Source organism: Schistocerca nitens, chromosome 2 (genome assembly GCF_023898315.1).
Source record: "Schistocerca nitens isolate TAMUIC-IGC-003100 chromosome 2, iqSchNite1.1, whole genome shotgun sequence".
NCBI classification, from domain to species: Eukaryota; Metazoa; Arthropoda; class Insecta; order Orthoptera; family Acrididae; genus Schistocerca; species Schistocerca nitens.
Genome location: NC_064615.1, coordinates 902,471,885 through 902,495,540, shown reverse-complemented (window position 1 = coordinate 902,495,540; position 23,656 = coordinate 902,471,885). Strand labels below are relative to the sequence as shown.

The window sequence follows — 23,656 nt, the reverse complement described above, 5'->3', positions numbered from 1 at the left end:
TGGTCCAGCAGAGAACGTCTTATTTGACTAAAAAAAGGTTTTACTCGTCGCTATTGGCCAGTTTCAACCAAATAGTCATTACCATTTCGACCTACGGGAATACTGGAAAACGAATTTGCGTTATTTGTTCCATACGCCAATACATATGAGCAAAGCAACCTAATCTCTGTCAAAGTGAGGTCAGTTGGGTACTCGATGAAACCAGACACTTCAGCATTTTATTTTTATTTATTTATTTATTTATTTTTTTTAGGGGGGGGGGGGGACGTGCTATCTGCTGTTAGTTTATGCAGGGTGAATCAGAACTCTGCCAACAACATTTCGGAAGTTGTTTATGGATATTTTTTGAATATTTGGTATAAAGGACCCATGGTCTTCGGTGGCTCGCTGCAGAATAATTGCGTTACGTTTGATTTCTTGTCCTTATTTATCTTTGTATTTGTGTTTCGCTGAAACTATCTACATAACACTGCAAATGGCGACGGTATGCACTGTGTGTCACGTTTGAAAATACACTGACGGGAAAAAAAATTGCAACACCAAGAAATAGTTGGGCAACTTAAACGAAAATTGGTAGGTGTGTTTCGACATTAAAATTTCGCGCCAATGCGCTAGGAGCGCCTATGAGGATGCAAATCTGTTTGGCTTCAAATACACGCTGTAACGGTCGTGAACGTTAGTCGCCTTTGAGATTGGACATGGTGATGTGTGTCAAAAATGCCTTTAAGGCGACAAAGACGCCATTATCAACACCTCACCGAGTTTGAACGAGATCTGTAATAGGGCTACAAGAAGCTGGATGTTTCTTCTGCGATACTACAGAAAGATTTGGCAGCAATGTGGCCACTGTACCCGATTGCTAGCAGCTGTGGTCTCGAAAATGCGCGGTAGCAAAAAGTCGGGCTTTGGAAGGGCAAATGGCACTACCGAGAGGGAAAACCATCGTGTTCGGCGTACGGCTCTGGCGCATCATAGCTGAATGGCAGCAACAATTTGGGCAGCAGTTGGAACCACAACGACATAATGAACGGTTAGAAACCGTTTACTCGAGCCAGAGCGTGCATTCCACTGACCCCAAACCACCACCATTTGCGATTGCAGTGGTGTTTAGCCAGAGCCCATACACGAAAACAGAGTGGAGGTCTATTGTGTTTTCGAATGAAAGGTGGTTCTGCCTCGGTGCTAGTAATGGCTGTGTGTTTGTTAGAAGGTGGCCAGCTAAGGGCCTGAACCCTACCTGTCTGTGTGGTGGTCACACTGGATATTCACCTGTAGTTATGGTGTGGGGTGGAATTTCACATGACAGCGGGAGCACTATCGCGGTTATCCCATGCATCCTGACTGCAAATTTGTGCCTCAGTCTGGTGATTCGATCTGTAGTGCAGCCGTTCTTGAGCAGCGTTCCAGAGTATGTTTTCAAACAGCACTGCGCTCGCCCACATACCGCTGTTGTGACAACATGATCTACAAAGTGCCAGCATGTTGCCTCGGCGTGCTCGATCACCGGATGTGTCTGCAATCGAGCGCATACGGGACATCTTCGTACAACTCCAGCATCATCCACGAACAGCATTAACCGTCACTGTACTGACTAAGCTCATCAGGTGTGGATCTCAATGCAACAAACTGACATGAGGCATATGCACAACACAATGCAAGCACGTTTGCATGCTTACGTTCAATATTCTGGGGGTTACACTGCTTATTGTGTGTGTGTGTGTGTGTGTGTGTGTGTGTGTGTGTGTGTTTGAGGTTTACGGGCGCTAAACAGCGTGGTCATCAGCGCCCAAACGCATAAAAACAGGAACAGATGCAGTGAAGGGACTAAGACGGACAGCAAACAAGGAGAACGGCTAAAAGACACAGACCTGACGCAGTTCCACATCCTCACAGAAAGAAGCAAAACAAGAGGAGAAGAAACGCACTAAAAAAGGAAAGGAAACACAAGGAAAAGATAACAGAAACCAAAGGGAAACTAGGAGGTAATCGTGACTGGCGGACCTCTTACCTAAAACCTGGGTGAGCCAGTCACCCAGCAGCACATTAAAACCCTCTCCCTAAAATCCAAGGCAACAAATTGGACAGGACACAAAACCGTAAGACCTTAACCACAGTCGTTGCATCGTCTTGCAAAATAGAGGGCAAATCCGGTGGCAAAGAAACCACCGCCCTCTGGTCAGAGAATAAATGGCAGTCAAGTAAAATGTGACGGACAGTAATCTGGACGCCACAAGCACTGCAGATTGGGGGGTCCTCCCGCCGGAGTAAAAAACCGTGCGTTAAGGGACTGTGCCCGATGCGGAGGCGAGTGAGGTGAACCTCATCCCGCTTGCATGACTGGTAGGACGTACGCCATGGCCGCGTGGTGGCCTTGACCAGACGCAGCTTATTGTCACCGACTGCCAGCCACTCCTCTTCCCATTGACGCATAACACAAAAACGCAGGAGGGAGGTAACAGCATGGAGGGGGACGGCACATTCAACAACGTGAGGGAGGGAACATGCATCTTTGGCAGCCACATCCGCCAGTTCGTTTCCCATAATACCCACGTGCCCCGGCACCCAGCAGAAAGAAACCTCCTTCCCCTGCCGTTGTAGGTGGAGTAGGGCATCATGGATGTTATGGACGAACGTATCCGCTGGGTACAAGTGTTGCATGGTCTGAAGGGCACTCAGGGAGTCAGAACAGATGAGAAACTTAAGACTGGGAACACATCTCATCTGCTCCAATGCCCGCAAGATCGCAAACAATTCGGCATCAAAGATGGTAAACGCCGCAGGAAGTCTTAACTTGACGACTCGATCAGGGAAAACAACAGCACAACCAACAGAGTCCCCCTGTTTAGAGCCATCCGTAAATACTGGTACATGGTCGGGATGCTGGTGTAAAATATCGGAAAATAAGGAGGTAAAAACAAACGCAGGAGTGCAGCTCCTCCGGTACTCCGACAAGTCTAAAAGGACGCTGGGCCTCTGGAGCAACCAGGGAGGCAGGCGGGTAAAACCTTGTCGTTGGGGGGCCACACGCTCCACACCAAGGGACTCAAGCAAATGCTTGGCACGAATCCCAAATGGTCTCGTTGCCCTGTGACGATTGGAAAAAGAGACGTTCCATAGGCGGTAGGGCAACGGTAGGGTACGCAGGGGAGGTAGGACAGGCAAGTAATTGACACAACCGGCGCACCATGAGGTGTTTCCGCCGGATGGCGAGCGGCGGTTCTCCTGCCTCAGCACACAGGCTGGGGATGGGACTGGTACGGAAGGCACCAGTGGCCAGGCTGATACCCTCATGGTGTACTGCGTCAAGAATCTTCAGATACGAAGGCCTTGCTGACCCATACACGGTGCAACCATAGTCAAGACGCGATCGGACGAAAGCCTTATAAAACTGCAGCAGACGCGCCCGATCTGCTCCCCAGGACCGATGGCTCAGACACTTCGAAATATTCAGTGCCTTCAGGGCCCGCACCTTGAGGTCTTTAAGGTGAGGCAACCACGACAACTTGGAATCAAAAGTGAGGCCCAGGAACCTCACAGTGTCTCTAAAAGGAAGAACGGTGTCCCTTAGACGCAATTCAGGGGAGGTAAAAAGACGTCGAGAACGATTAAAATGAATACACACACATTTGTCTGCAGAAAAGGTAAAACCCGTCTTCGCAGTCCATGCCTCTAAGCGCTTTATCGTAAGCTGCAACTGCCGACTAGCAGTGACAAGACTGGAGGAAGAACAGAAAACAGCAAAATCGTCCACAAACAAGGAGCACTGGGCAGGACTCCGGATAGTGGACGTGTTACTGTTAATGGCGATGGCAAAGAGGGTGACACTTAAAACGCTTCCCTGAGGAACACCATTCTCCTGCACGTACAAATCAGATAGCACATTACCAACCCGATATCGAAAGAGGCGGTGGGAAAGAAAGGACCGAATGAAGATGGGAAGACAGCCACGAAAGCCCCACTCATGGAGTTGATTGAGGATAAGGCGGCGCCAAGTAGTGTCATACGCCTTACTAATGTCAAAGAATACATCTAGACAATGCTGGTTACGTAGGAAGGCCTGCTGGATGGCCGCCTCAAGCAGGGTCAAGTTGTCTATAGTGGAACGACATCTCCGAAAGCCACACTGAGAGGGGCTAAGGAGCTGCCTGGTCTCGAGCAGCCAAACCAGGCGACGGTTGACCATGCGTTCCAACGTCTTCTCGACACAGCTCGTCAAAGCAATACTCCGATAACTACTGGGATGCGTTCGGTCCTTCCCCGGTTTGAGGAGGGGAATCAAAATCGCCTCCCTCCACGAGTCAGGGTACGTGCCGGATAACCATATCTTATTAAAACAATTCAGGAGAACTTCCTTGGATGGCAGCATGCTATACCGGATTTGATCATGACCAGGCGCAGTATCATGAGCCACAGACAGCGCCGAATCCAGTTCCCACATTGTGAAGGGGCAGTTGTAGGGTTCAGAATTTGGAGACCGGAAGTCCAAGTGACCCCTCTCGATGGCAGTACGGTAGCGGCAGAAATCTGGATCACAGTTAATAGTGGCGGTAGATTCCGCAAAATGCATGGCCAGTGTCGGGGCAATGTCTCTCGGCGCCGTGAGGAGACATTCTTGATGCAACAATGCCGTGGCAGGTAGTTGGCTGAGTTTCCCGGAAATCCTCCTGATGGCTTCCCATACTTTCGTAGAACTAGTGGAGCGGGATATGGAGTTCAAGAACGATTGCCATGACCGTCGTTTGCTCTCTTTAATCACTCGCCGCGCTTTGGCCCTTGCCACCCGAAAGGCCGCAAGTTTGTCAGCTGAGGGACGGCACTTAAAGCGGCGCAGAGCTACACTGCGGGCTCGGATGGCTGAGCAGCACTCAGTGGTCCACCAAGGGACAGGACGCCTCTTGGGATGACCGGATGACCGTGGGATTGACAATTCAGCAGCATGGGAGATCACGGCTGTTATATGGTCTACCCATTCGTGGATGCTGGCACGGTGTTCCAAAACAGCCAGTTGACTGAAAAGTGTCCAGTCAGCTCTGCAGAGGTGCCACCGGGGCGGCACTGGTAATGCCACAGCCTCATCCAGGAGGCGAATCCAAAGGGGGAAGTGGTCACTAGAATGGAGGTCAGCAGCAACCTCCCACAGAGCAGAATCCGCGAGTGCTGGAGAGCAAAAGGAAAGGTCAATAGCCGATGACGACCCAGAAGCAGTACAGAAATGAGTGGGAGCACCAGAGTTGAGGATGCACAGTTCTTCAGACATCATGAGGCCTTCCAGAATGCGACCCCTGGGGCAAGTAGTCGGAGAGCCCCATAAGACATTATGAGCATTTAAGTCCCCCAGAAGAAGAAATGGGCGGGGGGTTGGCTAACAAGGTCTGTGAGAGCCGCAGAGTCTATCGCATCCTGAGGTGGTAAGTAAACTGAACAGACTGTGAGCCTCCGACCCACAAGGTCAACTGCAACTGCTTGCAAGTCTGTAACGAGAGGGAGCTCAGATGAGGGGTGCATGTCACGGACAAAATTCGCAACACCACCCTTTGCCCTTTCCCCTGTCAGATCATCCTTTCGATATACGGTATAGCCCCGTAAAGAAGGAGCATCAGTGGCCCGAAAATGTGTCTCTTGGAGACATAAGCACAAAGGGCACTCTCGTACAAGGAGTTTTAATTCGGCCACATGCGTCCTGAACCCATTCAGGTTCCACTGTAATATGGGAGCCAGTGATCAGGGTGGCTGAACTTTCACCCTGCCTCTGTGCTTTGGAGGAGAGCCCGTACTGGCCGGAAATTTATTCCTGGGGCGAGAAGATCGCCCCCGGTCGACATCAATGTCCATCAGCTCCGATGACGACCCACGGGAGATGTCAGACAGTACGATGGCCTCGTCATCGGACCGACCCTGACTAGTCTCCTCAGGTGGCAAAACCTTCACCTTCGGCGTCTTTGCCTTGGGGGGCTTAGAAAGCAGAGCCTTTTCAACAGTGGGAGCTTTACTCGCCTGGGCAGAAGGCGCCATATGGGGAGAGGCAGGAAGTACCCCAATGTCAGCAACCACGGCCTTGTCCGACGTTGTGTGGAGAGCTGCAGGTCGCAAAACAACCGCAGCAGCACAAGTGCACTGGCAAACGCAGGTATTAGTGCTAACACTAGCAACCTCCGTTTGCGTAGCAACAGTGGCCATTTGTACTGGTTTTTTCAGAGCGGAAGCGAAAGATGTTGTAAACACAGGAGGTTGCATGGCCTTAAAGAGCTTATTGGCCTCACCATAGGGGATGCGCTTAAATGTTTTAATCTCCTGTATCTTCCGTTCTTCGAGATAGATGGGGCAGACCCGGCTCCAGACAGGGTGACTCCCAGAGCAATTCACGCACTTCACAGGCGATGAACAATCGGCTCCTTCATGGGCAGGCTGACCACATTTACCACAAGTGGCTATCCCATTGCACCCCAACGTAGTATGCCCAAAGCGCTGACATTTAAAACAGAGCATTGGGTTGGGGAAATATGGCCGTACTGGCAAACGTAAGAACCCCGCTTTAACATGCTCTGGGAGTCTCGGGCAACTGAACGTGAGAATAAACGAGTCGGATTTGACTAGGTCCCCATCGACTCGCTTCATAATATGCTGCACGTCAACAATACCGTTGTCAGCCCACTCAGATTTCAACTCGTCTGTGGGGATATCCACCAAGTCCCTACATGTCACAACACCCTTACTATAGTTCAGAGTGGAGTGGAGCTCGGTCTCGATAGCGTACTCTCCGAGACAGGTTGCTTTCCGAAGAGAAGCGACTTGACGGGAACTAGAAGTCTCAACTAACAGAGTACCATTGTGCAGTCGCTTAACAGATTTCAGTGTACCTGCAATTCCCTCAAGACCCTTGTGGATGTAGAAGGGAGAAACCCTCTCAAAGCTACCCTCCTTCCGTTTAATAATCAAAAACACATTCTGATTATCAGCATGTGCTCTGTTACGACAGTCTGATAAATCTCTAGCAACACCAGGAGCTGGAGGACTCGCAGCACGGAGTCGCTTTTTCGATGGGGTGTGTTTTCCTACCAGTGGCCCACCCAATCCACTGGAAGGGGAAATGTAGAGGTCGAAGGGTCCATTGCGGTCCCACGAGCAGCTAGGGAACTAAAGGTCCGCTCAGACAGAGCCCCGCGTGCCTGAGTAAGCCTTATACAACTGGGGTGCGGCAGGTGCCCCAGAGGTTGCCCGCTTGCGACTGTTCCACCCCAACAGCCATGCATCTTATAGGCGCGCAGCACACCGTAAGATTGAGGGTTTTTATAGAGGTTTACCTTCCTCGCAATCCAGGCGGTCAAGCCAAGATTACCATTCCCCGCAGCACACAACATTCCACCGCCGCACCATACGGTGGTCGCTGAAGCATGTCCGGGGGTTACGGTGACAGGAGACAGGCTGCGCTGACCAGTCCCCAGCTCAGGACCCCGGGATCGCCAAGCCCGTACTCAGCAAATGAATGCTGAGCCCCTGGGGGCTACACTGCTTATTGATGTACCCGCTGTTCACATTTGCAATGGCTTACCTCGAACTTACATTAATCTGTGATCTTAAATGTGTGACCTACACAAAAAGAATTTCCGAAATTTCATTACCCTACATTAATTATTTTTTGAAGTGGCGATTTTCTTTTCCCGTCAGTGTACTTGTGCCATTACTCGTGGTGCCTGTTGTTGACAACAGCAGTAGAGTCCAATTTACTCTTTGACCTCACGGCTGCATTCTGTACTCATTGGTTGTCTCTCTTTTTGTATGAGTTAGCATGATACATAGCATTACGGATTGTTGTACTGGTGGAGTATTTGCCGAAATGCACCTTCTGTGTGGTCCATTAAACGTAACAGAAGAGAGTAATAACGGCGCTGAAATGTTCGTCCGTCGACGGCAACCCAATAAACACTTCTTTTGCATCTGTTTGAGAATTGTTGCATTACTCTGTGTTTTGCGTAGTATTATAGACCTTCTCACTGTTTTGAAAGTATTTTCCCACAAATAAAGATAACTGGGGTGACAAACTGAATAAATCGTAATTACATCATTACTCTGTAACGAGCCACCAGAGACCGCGTGTCCCTTGTACCATAACACTCACAAAATATCACTGAAGAACCTCCGAAATTTTCTCCACGGTGTTCTGGTTCACCCTGTATGTGGTCATCTGTACATGACACTTGATAATGACAATGTGGTCGAAACTGGCCGATATTTACGAAGAAAACATTTGATTGAAATATGGCAGCTGCAGTGGAACTGTGGCATTTTAAAGTGATATCTTAAGTCTGTGGGCGAAAGTATTAAGAAAATTTAGAAGTACACATACTTGATTCCTTGGCGCCTTTTCTGAATGTCTCGTACAGGGTCCGGACGTCCTCATCTAAGAAGCTGACGAACTTGCCCTCCTTGCTCTCCTTGTAGAATTTGGACACACGTATCAGCTCAGGACCCTGTAGACAAAAGAGAGAGAGTTTGACATAATGTTCAAGAGTCCCTCAGGAGGAATGCCTGTTGTACGATTTTTAAAACGTGTGAAGTTTAACTAAATAATTCCATTTCTCGCTTGGCGAGTGTGTTCACACATCATATTTAACATGAAAGCTGTTTTCACACCATTCAGTGCTTCATTATGCTTTTGCTTAGGTGGGCACCAAAATGTGCTGGCTCGGCAAATCTCTGGCACGAAGGCTGTTAGGGGGATAATCCAGCGTCGGAACTTGGTCAACAGGAGGAGGTAAGGAGAGAGCAGGTGATGACGTAGAGTTCCAAATCACCTGGTCTTCTCGTAGTGCGTCTTTGAGCGAAGCAAGAAGTCTTTTTCCATGAACTCGTCTGATGATTTGGTAACAACCACTGGTCGGAGCAAGGTAACAGAAAACTGTCTTCTCTAACACATCATCTAACACAGAAAAACGGAATTTTCGCGTTACTGACACGGTTTGTTGGTAAAGGTCTAATTTATTTGTATTTCACGAGAACAGGAAGGTTCCCATAAAGAATTACCGCTCTGAAGCGGAGTGTGCCCTGATTTGAGGCTTTCTGGCAGCTTAAAAATGTGTGCTGGACCAGGACGCAAGCCTGGGACTTCTGCTTTTCGTGGGAAGTACTTAACCAACTGAGCTGTCCGAGCACTCATGTGAGACAGTATTGTTAGCATCTGGAAGGGTTTCAAAGGGTCCTCATCGTGGGTCTCCATTTTGCCGTCCGGCCGAATCGTGCAATATCCAGATTAGTGGTGATCTGATGTTGGATTGCCTGGGAACGTGAGGGCAGGCAAACTCGTCGCCAAGATTCCAGTTGTGCACTTCTGATCATCACAAGGGAGAATCGCCAAATCGTACAAATAAATAAATAAATAAATAAAATAAAAAATAAAAGCATCCTAACACCTTTAAATCTGAGACTGTCATCCAAGAATTAGTAATTGACTTCCGAAATATTCTGTGTCATACCATACCATTGGTGGAGACTAGCAGCAGGCATACTAGGGCATTACCGTCCCATGTGTAGCATGGCGTTAACACCATGACATCACAAGGGACTGCTGATGAATGGTGATTCATTGTGTTCAGCGATGTTCACTACCCCGGACGACCATTGTCGGCGAGTATGGTGGCGACCCGGGACAAGATTCCATTCCTCTGAAGTTCTGGAGAGGCACAGGGGTGTTACTAACGCCATCATGCTGTACACCGAGAGGTTCATCAGGAATACAATTTTGGTGTTTAACTTTTACACAAGCTGAACAAGGAATGCTCGCAAGAGAAGCGACCAAGCAACCAACTCCTGGGATCATGATGTGAGAGCCATTGGGCATCATTTCAGATCACAGCTGGTGGTGACAGAGGGAACTCTGACGGCATAACAGTGCGTCATGGGACATCCTCCATCCTCATGCGTTACCTCTCATGTGACAGTATCGTGGTGCTGCTTTTCAGCAGAACAATGCTCATCTATCATAGCATGCGTGACGTTTAAGTACTCCCATGGCCAGCAGATCTGTCCCCAATGGAACATGTGAGAGACCCACTTGTACATCATCTCCGCCCCTTTAGCAATAACGATGATATCAAGTACTAGTCGCAAAACTTTCGGGCCAGCTTGCCTGGGGAGAGGATAGAACGGCTTCATGTCACACATCACAAGCGAATCAGTGCATCGATCCAGGCCAGAGAGGGTATAACGCCATACTGCATACTCTTTCAACCAGTGAAGCTACTCTCCGCCCCTTCTGGGTATTTAACTCTTATGTGGCAGTGTATTATTCTAGAACTTTGTTTCCCTGTTTGGTTGGTACTCTGTATAATCTTATTGTCATCTGTGGATAGCGTGGTACGATGTTCTCTAGTCAAAGTAGACAGTTTATTCCGGTTCGTTTATTCCAGCTATTTGTAACATACTATTTGTATCGTGGGGATTTGTATGTATCATGCTGACATGAGAAATTTAAATATTACGAGGAGTTCTACATAATTTGAAGCTTCTGGACGCTAACAGCTTCTGCTACAAAATCAACTAGCAGGACTCGAGTGGATACAACATAATCCCGTAGAATAAACTGAGCGTGTATCAGAATGAGGAGAACTAATTTCCGAAGAAGTTTTGCCAGGAGGTATTGAAATTACGAGATATTAACCAAGCGAGTTACTTGAGAAACGCCGGCCGCGGTGGTCGTGCGGTTCTAGGCGCTCCGGAACCGCGGGACTGCTACGGTCGCAGGTTCGAATCCTGCATCGGGCGTGGATGTGTGTGATGTCCTTAGGTTAGTTAGGTTTAAGTAGTTCTAAGTTCCAGGGGACTGATGACCTAAGATGTTAAGTCCCATAGTGCTCAGAGCCATTTGAACTTGAGAAACAAACAGTGGAACCTCGTACAGCGAGCATAATTCGTTCCTGGTTCAAATGACTCTGAGCACTATGGGACTTAACTTCTGAGGTCATCAGTCCCCTAGAACTTAAAACTACTTAAACCTAACTAACCTAAGGAAATCACCCACATCCATGCCCGAGGCAGGATTTGAACCTGCGACCGTAGCGGTCGCGCGGCTCCAGACTGAAGCGCCTAGAACCGCTCGGCCAACCCGGCTGGCAATTCGTTCCTGAATCTTACTCTTAGTGTGAAACATTCGTTAAGCGAATCAATTTATTCCATATAAGTTCATGTAAAATATGATGTGTTCCAAGCAGAGAAACTGCTAAATGTTTTACCTCATTTATGCCATTTATTCAAAGAAAATTATACATGAATTATTATGTGCTTTATTATTCGCGATACATAACTAATTCTTTTTTACTAGGAAGCTATCTATAGTCATTTGTTTCTGCCAACACTTCAACACTTGGATAAAATGCGACACAGCAATATCGTCAAATAAATTTGTAGCGCGCTTAACCACTGCTTTATTGGGATGGTGATTTTCACTGTACAATGCAAAGGATTCCCATGCTTTAAGCATTTCTCTTATTGCGTCAGAAGATAGGTGCTTTGCTGTTACCGCCTCCTCTGAAGAACTCTTCCACACTTCCTGCTGTGAAGCACACTATAGCTCCATAAGCTCTTTGGTGGTCATTTCTTGGCTGTGATTTTCCACAAGCTCATCGATATCATTGTTATCCACTTCTAGTCCCCTGCTCTTGGCCAAAGACACAATCCCGTTGACTATAGGCTCCACAGGTACCGTCTCAAATGCCTCAGAATCACATCCGACAACGGACTCCGGCCAAAGCTGCTTCCACGCAGAAGTGAGAGTTCTCTTGGTTACGCCTATTCGACCACCTTAACGCAGACAACGATGTTGAAGTGATATTTCCAAACCTCTCTCAGAGTGAGATTGGTAGCTTCAGTCAACTCAAAGCAATGCTCAAAGAGTGCTTTAGTGTAGAGCTTATAAAACACTAATACGACCCATTCTTGAGTATTGCTCGAGCGTTTGGGATCCCTGTCAGGTCGGATTGAGGGATTACATAGAAGCAATTCAGAGGCGGGCTGCTAGATTTGTTACTGGTAGGTTTGATCATCACGCGAGTGTTATGGAAATGCTTCGGGAACTCGGGTGGGAGTCTCTAGAGGAAAGGAGGCGTTCTTTTCGTGAATCGCTACTGAGGAAATTTAGAGAACCAGCATTTGAGGCTGACTGCAGTACAATTTTACTGCCGCCAACTTATATTTCGTGGAAAGACCACAAATATAAGAGAGATTAGGGCTCGTACAGAGGCATATAGGCAGTCATTTTTCCCTCGTTCTGTTTGGGAGTGGAACAGGGAGAGAAAATGCTAGTTGTGGTACGAGGTACCCTCCGCCACGCACCGTATGGTGGATTGCGGAGTATATATGTAGATGTAGATGTAGATATAATCTCCTGATTTACTGGCAGGAGTAACAGAGTGATGTTGGGAGGCAGAAATTGCATCTTGATGAACTGAAATTCTTCAAGGAGAAATCGCCGCTCGCATTGGCGCAAAATAGCAAGCAGTGTGAGACGGTTTTTCATTGGCTTGTGACCGGGCAATGCATTCTCCTCTGCTGTTATAAAGCTACGCTTCGGCATCTTTTTCCAGAACAGACCCGTCTCGTCACAATTAAAAACTAGTTGTGGCAGATAACCCTCAGAATCTACGAGCATCTTGAAGTTGCTGATGAAGTTCTCTGCATTTGTGTCGGAGCTGGCTGCTTCGCCATACCTCACAACGCTGTGGATGCTGGTTTCACTCTTAAACTTCTCGAACCACCCACGGCTTCCCTTAAACACTTCTTTGGCCGATGATGATCCTGGCGTCTTCTTAACGAGGTCGGAGAAAATCATTCTATCCTCCTCACAAATGATGTTCTTAATAGTGTTGCCTTGCAATTGCTTTTCATTTATCCACATAAAGCGCAACCTTTCGACATCGTCCAGAATATTAAACGTTATTTAGATACTTTGAAGCATCTATCTCCTTAATCTTGACCTTGTTCTTGAGTATAGTGCGAACAGTTTATGTAAACCGACTGTATGTGCATTCTAAATCAGCAACGCTCACATCACGTTCGCGTTTTTCAGTGACTTAACATTTCATTTCTAAGATAATTTTCTTTCTCTTACGGTCGTCTTCTTTCAGCTCTCCCTTCGGGGCCATTTCTACGAAGGTTATTAAAATTTGCACAAAAAAAAACACTGTGTGAACACAAGTTTGATCACAAGCTTCACTAAGATGGTAGCAGGAAAGGCGCTAAGCCCAGATTGCAGTACGTACTAAAGACATTATTCATCTGCCGCTTCCGCCGATGAAACATGTTCATATTGTTGAAGGTTTCCCCCTCCACGACTGACTACTGATGACGTCACGTTATATCGTCGTCACTCGTTATGCGAAACATCACTGGTTAAGCGAGTCTTTTTGTCAATTTTTTAGCTCGTTATGCGAATTGGGCATTATGGGAGGTCCTTGTTAAACGAGGTTCCACTGTACTGCAGTTGGGTTTTTTCCTCTATCCTATATAACAGTAAAAACAGTTACAGTTCCTCTGAGTAGAGAATGGAAGTAAAAAAAAAAAATTAATAAAGCAAGTGCATCGGATGCCTTAACTGCGTGGAAATGGCGTCACTGACAGAAACTAGTCACTACTTATAGAAAAATTGTGAGTTAATTGTTTGATAGCGTGGCAGAAAACGTCAAACCTCTGCCGGTAAAAAAAGTGGGGAAATGTATCGAATTTCTTGCAGGCATAGAATTGTTGTCAACATTTCTTTTGTCCGTATTCCGAAGGAGTTTGAAATTTTAAATCTGGTCGTGTTCAAGTATCTGGTTTCTGGTTTCTGGTTGAGGAATTAAACAGCGAGGTCATCAGTCTCTCGGTGACGAGGCAGATTGGTCTGCGTCATAGGGCTGCAAACCAGGTAACCTGCCGGCGAAGCACCAACGCAATCCAACAGTAATGGAAGAGCTGTATTTTGTTAAGAAGCGCACAGAAGTTTCGAAATGGATACACGTGTTGAGATTAATTAAGGGTACCTTCTCTCTGACAAGCACCTTTGGAGACGATCCAGAAGTCCGGATCTTTAAATGCCTCGTAAAATAAACGGCTGCAATCCCTCATTTTCACAAATAAATAACACTGTACCAGAATTTATGAGAGCGAGTGTCTTGGAAAGAAACTTGAGGAAAACCATTAGGAACTGAAACAAAACGCTTGTTCAAAGCGGTACGAATGACTGTAGAACTGATTTGAGATTTTACTTTATTTTGCATTACATTTATGGGTCCTAGTTTCATCAACTTTCAGGTATGTCCCAACACTTCTAGCTAGCTGCAGCAACAGGGAGAGTCCTACGGCGAACCACATACTCTGAGGTAAACAATGTCACAGAATATGCCCTAATGTCGTGTCTGACCTTTTGCCCCGTGTAGTGCAGCAACTCGACGTGACATGGACTCAACAAATGGTTCAAATGGCTCTGAATACTATGGGACTTAATTTCTGAGGTCGCCAGTCCCCTAGAACTTAGAACTACTTAAACCTAACTACCCTAAGGACATCACACACATCCATGCCCGAGGCAGGATTCGAACTGCGACCGTAGCGGTCGCGCGGTTCCACACTGTAGCGCCTAGAACCGCTCGGGCACGCCGGCTGGCTGAACTCAACAAGTCGTTGGAAGTCCCCTGCAGAAATATTGAGCTACGTTGCCTCAATAGCCGCCCATAAATGCGAAAGTGTTGACAGTGTAGGATTCTGTGCACGAACTGACTTCTCGATTATGTCCCACAAATGTTCGATGGGATTCATGTCGGGCGGTCTAGGTGACCACACCATTCGATCGAACTGTCCATAACGTTCTTCAAACTAATTATGAACAACTGTGGACTAATGTCTTGGCACATTGTCATCGATACAAATTCCATCTTAGTTTGAGAACATGAAATCCAAGAATGGCTGAAAAGGTCTCAAAGTAGTTTAAAATATCTATTTCCAGTCAATGGTCGGTTCAGTTGGACCAGAAGAGCCAGTGCATTTCACGCATGCACAGCCCACACCATTATGCACAGCTTGCACAGTGCCTTGGTGATAACCGGTGTCTATGGCTTCGTGGATACACACCACTCTTGAACATCAGCTCTTACCAACTGAAATTTGGACTCATCTGACAAGGACACATTTTCCAAGTCGTCTCAAGTCCAGCCGACATTGTCACGAACTCAGGAGAGGTGTTGCAGGCGATGTCGTGCTGTCAGCAAAGCCACTCGCGTCGGTCGTCTGCTGCCATAGCACATTAACGTCAGATTTCACCGCACGGTATTAACGGGTACGTTCGTCGTGCGTCCCATATTGATCTATGCGGTTATTCACGCAGTGTTGCGTGTTTGTTTGCACTGACAATTCTACGCAAACGGCGCTGCTCTCGGTCGTTAAGGGAAGGCCGTAGACCACTGCGTTGTCCGTGGTGAGAGGTAAAGCCTGATATTTGGTATTCCCGGCACACACTTGACACTGTGGAGCTCGGTATACTGAATTCCCTAGCTATTTCCGAAACGGTATGTCCCATGCTTCTAGCTCCAACTACCGTTCCGCGTTCCAAGTTTGTTAATTCCCGCCGTGCGGCCAGAACCACATTGGACAATTTTTCACATGAATCACCTGAGTACAAATGAAGCTCCGCCAATGAACTGCCATTTTATACCTTGTGCATGGGATACTGCCGCCATATGTATATGTACATGTCGCTATCGAATGACTCTTGTCTTCTCAGTGCATAACGCCAACTTACAACTGATGCCAAGGCAATCTTTCAGTTCCGTAACGTAACTTAAAATTTACTAAAAGTTTTTGTCTTCCTTCATGCAGAAGACAGACTCTTTTGCAAGAGGAATAATCTTTTTGAAACACACTTTATATTGGTTGACCATCCTAGTGGCGTACGCTCTAGGGTTTTAAACAGTGGACCAGGATGTGACACACAACTCCTTTTGTAATGTCAGCCACAGGAGTTGGATGCCGATTTCTCCTCGGCTTTTGCACTTTGCAACCTACTTGGTAAGAGTCCAAGACTAATGAACAATACTCAAACCTTAGTTTGGTTATTTTCATGTCTTCATTCTACTTTAAATCGCCACGTACGTGTACTCACTGCTGCCAGTGGTTGTTCGGCAGCCACGTTTGTGAAAGACAGTCATCATAAATTTTACTTTGGCCTTTAATACGTTTAAGTACTAACAATACAATGATCTGACTTCCACATTTCAGTTCTAGGAAGAGATGGCGACGTTCAGTGTTTACAAAGTTCTGAACGTTGCCGTCTCTTCATACAACTGAAATGTGAAAGTTAAACATGCCACTATTCTCGCAAGACGTCCACTGCGAACCGGCTTTTACTTGAAGTGAGGAAAGTGATCCAGTCGCGCGACTGTGTAGGCGATCAGATTCGCCAGTGGGAAATGAGACCATGTAGGAATCTACAGTATAACAGCGTGACATTCACATATGTCGCCGCCTGTTTCGTTGTGATCAGTGGACCACTCGTTGACATCGAAGTACACTATAGTTAACTTCCAGCAACGGCTCTGTGAGAATAATGAAGACGCAGAAATTGAAAGAGTTGTTGCCCACTTTGAAACGTTCATGTTTCTTCGACTGTGGAGGAAAGGAGGGGATGCAGGAGAGCACAGGACGACACACACACACACACACACACACACACACACACACACACACAAAGCTATTTTCTTCGTTAAAAATAGCGTTGCCAGTCACGATTTTTCGTTTATTTTCTGCAGGATCCATTTCGGGAAATAATTCCCATTATCAATTTCGTATGTATTATTATGACATTTAGGCGTTATGTTGGCGATGTCTGAACTGCTGCGTTATATAAACGCGCATAATTTTTTTACATTAATTATGCATCTTTAAAATAGCCGTTGTTGTCTTCAGTCCTGAGTCTACGTCCTTTTGAACCCGCTAAAAATATTCGTGCCACTCTACGATTTTTAACCCCCCACCCTCTCCCCCACTCGCCTCCCCCCGCCCTCATATGATACCTTGATGTATCAGGATGTATCTTATCAACCGAACCCTTCTTTTAAACGATTTGTGATTTCATTTCTCCCCTCGATTCAGTACCGTCTCATTAGTTACATGATCTACCCATCTAATATTCAGGATTCTTCCGAAGCAACACATTTTAAAAGCTTCTGTTCCATTACTGTCGTATTTGCTTACTGTCCATGTTTTCAGTTTCGTACAAGGCTGCACTACAAGCAAAGACCTCCAGAAAAGATGTTAAAAAATCGTCTTTTTGAGAATGTTTTTCGTGCCATAGCCACTCTGCACTTTATATCCTTCTTACTTCGACAGTCATCATTTATTTTGCAGCCCAATTACATTAAATCATCTACTACCCATCGTGTCTCATTTCCTGATCTAATTCCTTCAGTATGATCTGATTTTCTTCGACTGCATTCCATCACTCTTGTTTTACTGTTGGTGACATTCATCTGAAACCTCTTTTCAAGTTCTATCCATTCCATTGTTTCAAATGGCTCTGAGCACTATGGGACTCAACTTCTGAGGTCATCAGTCCTCTAGAACTTAGAACTACTTAAACCTAACTAACCTAAGGACATCACACACATCCATGCCCGAGGCAGGATTCGAACCTGCGACCGTAGCGAGCGCGCGGCTCCAAACTGCAGCGCCTAGAACCGCTCGGCCACCCTGGCCGGCCCATTCCATTAATCTGCTCTTCCAAGTCCCATGCCGCCTCTTCTCACCTTCTATTTCTTCTTCCTGAACTTTAAACCTTTCCAAGTTTCTCATTTGATTCCTTTAATGCTTGCTCAATGCGTTGATTGAATAATATTGAGGAGAGGCTACAACTGACTCACTCCCTTCATGACGACTGCATTCCTTTCACGTTGTTCAATTCTTTTAATGGCAACCTGGTTTCTGTACAAGCTGTACATAACATTCTGCTTTCTGTATTTTATTCCTACTACCTTCAGAATTTGAAAGAGTAGTGAAGTCCAGTCAAGATTGCCAGAAGCTTTCTCTGAGCCTACAAATGCCAACTCGGTGGCATGCTTAACGTACGTGATGCAGCGATATTTATTACGCTCCCCAACCATGATTCTGTCACTGATACTGCAGGAGCTGCGAAGAAAGTTATCTCCATTGGTCTTGCACAGTAGTACGAATGCAGTGAGCTTGTTTCATTACGCACTAACAGGCGGCTCTTAACACCCTCTGCTTATTTGATCAGCGTCTCCAGATGCTCGCTTTGTTTGTTTCCGTGATCTGCTCAATGGGGGCCACACGGCCTGCGCTGCAGGCTCCATCGTTCTTATACTAACAAACATCTGAAGTCGTTTGGGTGACAACTGAAGCGTGGGCAAAGAGATACTGATGTTCGTCGTTCAGTCACAAGAAAGCGGAGAATCCACGTTTTGTGATTTCTGCTGTTTTCTGAGAGTGATAGATGGTACATTTTCGGTTCTAGAGGTGAGACGACATTTTCGTGCATTGGAATGACAGATAGTCCAACAATTGAAACATTCTGGACGACAATGGAACAGCAAATCCAACTCTACGCGTGAAGACATGCTATCAATCCAGAATTATGACGTAACAATAACTTGGAAGTACAAATCATTGTATTACGCACCAGCACCGTACCTTTATTGAATGAAAGCTGCATTTTTCGTTTTAAATAACATACGAAAAAATAAACGAGACTAATGGAAGTCTCTTTTGCGCTGCATCTTACTAACAACAGTCATACGCTCCGAAATCATTAGCGATAAGATCCAAATCTTTCATCATCCAAAGAAAGGGAAGAAAGGACATCGAAAGTTTTAGTAATTTCCAAAAATAACCTGGTAAACTCATCTACCAACAAATTGATATACAAACCTGAACGTTTCTCGATATTTTAGCCTCTTTTTGGTTACCAAAATATTAGTTCTATTCGTAGTTTCCACACAGAATAGTATTATTATTTACATCACTTATAAACTGGGTGAAACATCAAAATTTTTAATATTCCTTTGCGCCTCCAGAGCATTTTTAGTCTTTTTAGCTTTTAATTACGTATACGAATAAAAAATAAAGAAGCATAGATCTCTGACATCTTTAGTCCTTCCTCAGCTTTATTCTTTGCTTAGTCTTATATCTTTGTACAATGCCGAGAAAGGAACTGATCGGAGCGGCTTTTGTTTTAGAGAACTCCTCGCTTCCCTCCCTACTAGAAATTTGAATGCGCTTTCCACACCAGGGGCTTAAGTGTCTGCAATTCTGAACTCCTAAAGGTGACCTGCGCCAACTGCATCGGATCGGAAGATCGAAATCATTACGTTAATTCACTTATATCAGTTCAGTTTCCATTATTTGTATCTAAAAATTTCTTTTCCAATTTAAGAATTAATTTTAGCAAACTATTAAATAAGGATAAGTCTTTCCTTTTGCCAGACCTTATCAGGCAAGAAAAAGAACTTTGAATCAAATAAACGCTCCTGCTGACAATGAGAGTACTTTAATCTTTAGTGCTTGCCAATTCCAAGATTCCCAAGTAAAGCCCTGGATTATGATTGAAAGCGCTCAGCCTATTCTCACAAAGAGATTGTACGTTTAAAATAAAGTCTTAGAAAAATGGTCGCTGGTTTGTTCCTAAAGGTCATTCCATTTTTATAGGCAATAAAATTATGAAATTTTGATTTATAATTTATTAATTTAAAGGTTTTTCTAAACGCTCTTATTTACTGGTACTTAAACATTAAAAATGCACTATATGCACTATGTGCACTATGTACACTACTGACCATTAAAATTGCTGCACCAAGCGGAATTGCAGATGATAAACGGGTATTCATTGGATAAATATATTATACTAGAACTGACATGTGACTACATTTTCACGCAATTTGAGTGCATAGATCCAGAGAAATCAGTACCCAGAACAACCACCTCTCGCCGTAATAACGGCCTTGATACGCCTGGGCATTGATTCAAACAGAGCTTGGATGGCGTATACAGGTACAGCTGCCCATGCAGCTTCAACACGATATCTCAGTTCATCAAGAGTAGTGACTGGCGTATTGTGACGATCCAGTTGCTAGGCCACCATTGAACAGACGTTTTCAATTGGTGAGAGATCTGGAGAATGTGCTGGCCAGAGCAGCAGTCGAACATTTTCTGTATCCAGAAAGGCCCGTACAAAACCTGCAACATGCGGTCGTGCATTATCCTGCTGAAATGTAGGGTTTCGCAGGGATCGAATGAAGGGTAGAGCCACGGGTCGTAACACATCTGAAATGTAACGTCCACTGTTCAAAGTGCCGTCAATGCGAACAAGAGGTGACCGCGACCCGTAACCAATGGCACCCCATACCGTCACGCCGGATTATAAGCCCGTATGGCTATGACGAATACACGCTTCCAATGTGCGTTCACCGCGATGTCGCCAAACACGGATGCGACCATCATGATGCTGTAAACAGAACCTGGATTCATACGAAAAAAAATGACGTTTTGCCATTCGTGCACCCAGGTTCGTCGTTGAGTACACAATCGCAGGCGCACCTGTATGTGATGCAGCGTCAAGGGTAACCGCAGCCATGGTCTCTGAGCTGATAGTCCATGCTGCTGCAAACTGTTCGAACAGACGGTTGCTGTCTTGCAAACGTCTCCATCTGTTGACTCAGGGATCGAGACGTGGCTGCACGATCCCTTACAGCCATACGAATAAGATGCTTGTCATCTCGACTGCTAGTGATACGAGGCCGTTGGGATCCAGCACGGTGTTCCGTATTACCCTCCTTAAGCCACCGATTCCATATTCTGCTAACAGTCATTGGATCTCGACCAACGCGAGCAGCAATGTCGCGATACGATAAACCGCAATCGCGATAGGCTCAATCCGATCTTTATCAAAGTCGGAAACGTGATGGTACGCATTTCTCCTCCTTACACGAGGTATCACAACAACGTTTCACCAGGCAACGCCAGTCAACTGCTGTTTGTGTATGAGAAATCGTTTGGAAACTTTCCTCATGTCAGCACGTTGTAGGTGTCGCCACCGGCGCCAACCTTGTGTGAATGCTCTGAAAAGCTAATCATTTGCATATCACAGCACCTTCTTCCTGTCGGTTAAATTTCGCGTCTGTAGAACGTCATCTTCGTTGTGTAGCAGTTTTAACGGCCAGTAGTGTAGTTAATCTGAACTAGTCCAGTAAGAAGAACTAATTCAAAAGGAACAGTTCCGTAAAAATAATTTGCCCATCTCTTGTTGTTAACAATAGAGGCTTCAATGTTCTGGCGACGTCAAGAGGTTCTCTGGAACTTTTCAATATTATGTAAACTGCTATAGCCTGGGTCAAAATATCGCTCGGTGTGAGATGCTTCTTACACTCCAGCGGTGCGGTAATTCTCGGCGTGTGCCAGTATTACATAACGCTGCGGTCGTATGTGGGTGTGTGGAGCTATCTCTGGGGGAAGCTGCCAGCTGGCAGGGACGCAGCAACCCAGAGACAACTGCAGCCACAGCCTGTCTACCCCCTAGTGTGCAGCAAAATTCTGCTGCGCTGATTTACACCAATACAGAGGCACAGATGATGCCATTGGCACTATAATTCGGAAAAGAAAGTGCACCAAATCTGGAACTCTTGATGTAACTGGCCTGAACTGCAAGCAAACTTTTATACAGCTAACTGTATATTCAGGTTGAAGATTCGCTGATGACATTGCCATCCTCAGTGAAAGTCAGGATAAACTGCGGCATCTATTTAATCGAATGAACATTCCAATGAGCTCACAAATGGATACAGAGTAAACAAAAGAAAGACCAAAGTAATCAGGATTAGCAGAAATGAGATGAACTTATCAAAATTGAGATCACGAAGTAATAACGCATGACGGACGAAGCACTGACACAAAAAGCAAACTAGCACACAAATGAGATTTCTGACCAGTCTTAACTTGAGGGACAAATTTCTGAAGATGAATTTGAGGAGCACAGCATTGTATGAACGTGAATCATATGCTGTGGGAAAACCGGAAAAGAAGAGAATCGAAGCGTTTGAGACGAGGTGCTATACAAGAATGATGAAAAATTCGATGGACTCTTAACATAAGAAATGCCGAAGTTCTCCACAGAACAGACGAGGAGAAGAACAACTGGAAAACGCTGAAAATAAGAAGCTACAGGGTGGTAGGACACGTATTGAGAAATCAAGAAATAATTTCTATGATACACGAGGAAGTAGAAGTCGACCTCGGGGAAGATCAGTTTGGTTTCCGTAGAAATATTGGAACACGTGAGGCAATATTGACCCTACGACGTATCTTAAAAGCTAGATTAAGGAAAGACAAATCTACGTTTCTAGCATTTGTAGACTTAGAGAAAGCTTAAGACAATGTTGACTGGTATACTATCTTTCAAATTCTGAAGGTGGCAGGGGTAAAATACAGGGAGCGAAAAGCTATTTACAATTTGTACAGAAGCCAGATGGCAGTTATAAGAGTTGAGGGACATGAAAGGGAAGCAGTGGTTGGGAAGGGAGTTATGTTATTCAATCTGTATATTGAGCAAGTAGTGAAGGAAACAAAAGAAAAATTCGGAGTAGGTATTAAAATCCATGGAGAAGAAATGAAAACTTTGAGGTTCACCGATGACATTGTAATTCTGTCAGAGGCAGCAAAGGACTTGGAAGAGCAGTTGAACGGAATGGACATTGTCTTGAAAGGAGGGTATAAGATGAACATCAACAAAAGCAAAACAAGGATAATGGAAAGTAGTCGAATTAAGTCAGGTGATGCTGAGGGAATTAGATTAGGAAATGAGACACTTAAAGTAGTAAAGGAGTTTTGCTATTTGGTGAGTAAAGTAACTGATGATGGTTGAAGTAGAGAGGATATAAAATGTAGGCTGTCAATGGCAAGGAAAGCGTTACTGAAGAAGAGAAATTTGTTAACATCGAGTATAGATTTAAGTGTCAGGAAGTTGTTTCTGAAAGTATTTGTATGGAGTGTAGCCATGTATGGAAGTGAAACATGGTCGATAACTAGTTTGGACAAGAAGAGAATAGAAGCTTTCGAAATGTGGTGCTACAGAAGAATGTTGAAGATTAGATGGGCAGATCACATAACTAATGAGGAGGTATTGAATAGAATTGGAGAGAAGAGAAATTTGTGGCATAACTTGACTAGAAGAAGGGATCGGTTGGTAGGACATGTTCTGAGGCATCAAGGTATCACCAATTTAGTACTGGAGGGCAGCGTGGAAGGTAAAAATCGTAGAGGGAGACCAAGAGATGAATACACTAAACACATTCAGAAGGGTGTAGGTTGCAGTAAGTACTGGGAGATGAAGAAGCTTGCACAGGATAGAGTAGCATGGAGAGCTGCATCAAACCAGTCTCAGGACTGAAGACCACAACAACAACAACAACAACAACAACACCAACAACAACACGAGGAAGACAGAGATTAGAATACATCTAACAAATAATTGAGGTCATGGGTGCCAGCGCTACTTTGAGATTGAAAGTTGTCTGTTATTATTGTACTTTTGCCAACTTTCATTAATTCAGTTTATTCCGCATCAAGTGTCTGTGAGCAACTTTTGCTCTTGCCTCTGACGCCACCGATACTACGTTTTCGCTGTGATGTC

General features: G+C 45.5%; 1 protein-coding gene across 2 annotated transcripts in view; it reads right to left on the bottom strand.

Annotated features, from left to right (window-relative positions):
- LOC126237212 (long-chain-fatty-acid--CoA ligase 1) overlaps window positions 1-23,656 on the bottom strand; it is a 694,263-nt gene that overhangs the window by 66,727 nt on the left and 603,880 nt on the right. For both annotated transcript variants that reach the window (XM_049947096.1, XM_049947097.1), the window contains one exon: window positions 8,345-8,468. In XM_049947096.1, the coding sequence (XP_049803053.1) occupies window positions 8,345-8,468 (124 nt within the window). The remainder of the gene's footprint in view (window positions 1-8,344; window positions 8,469-23,656) is intronic.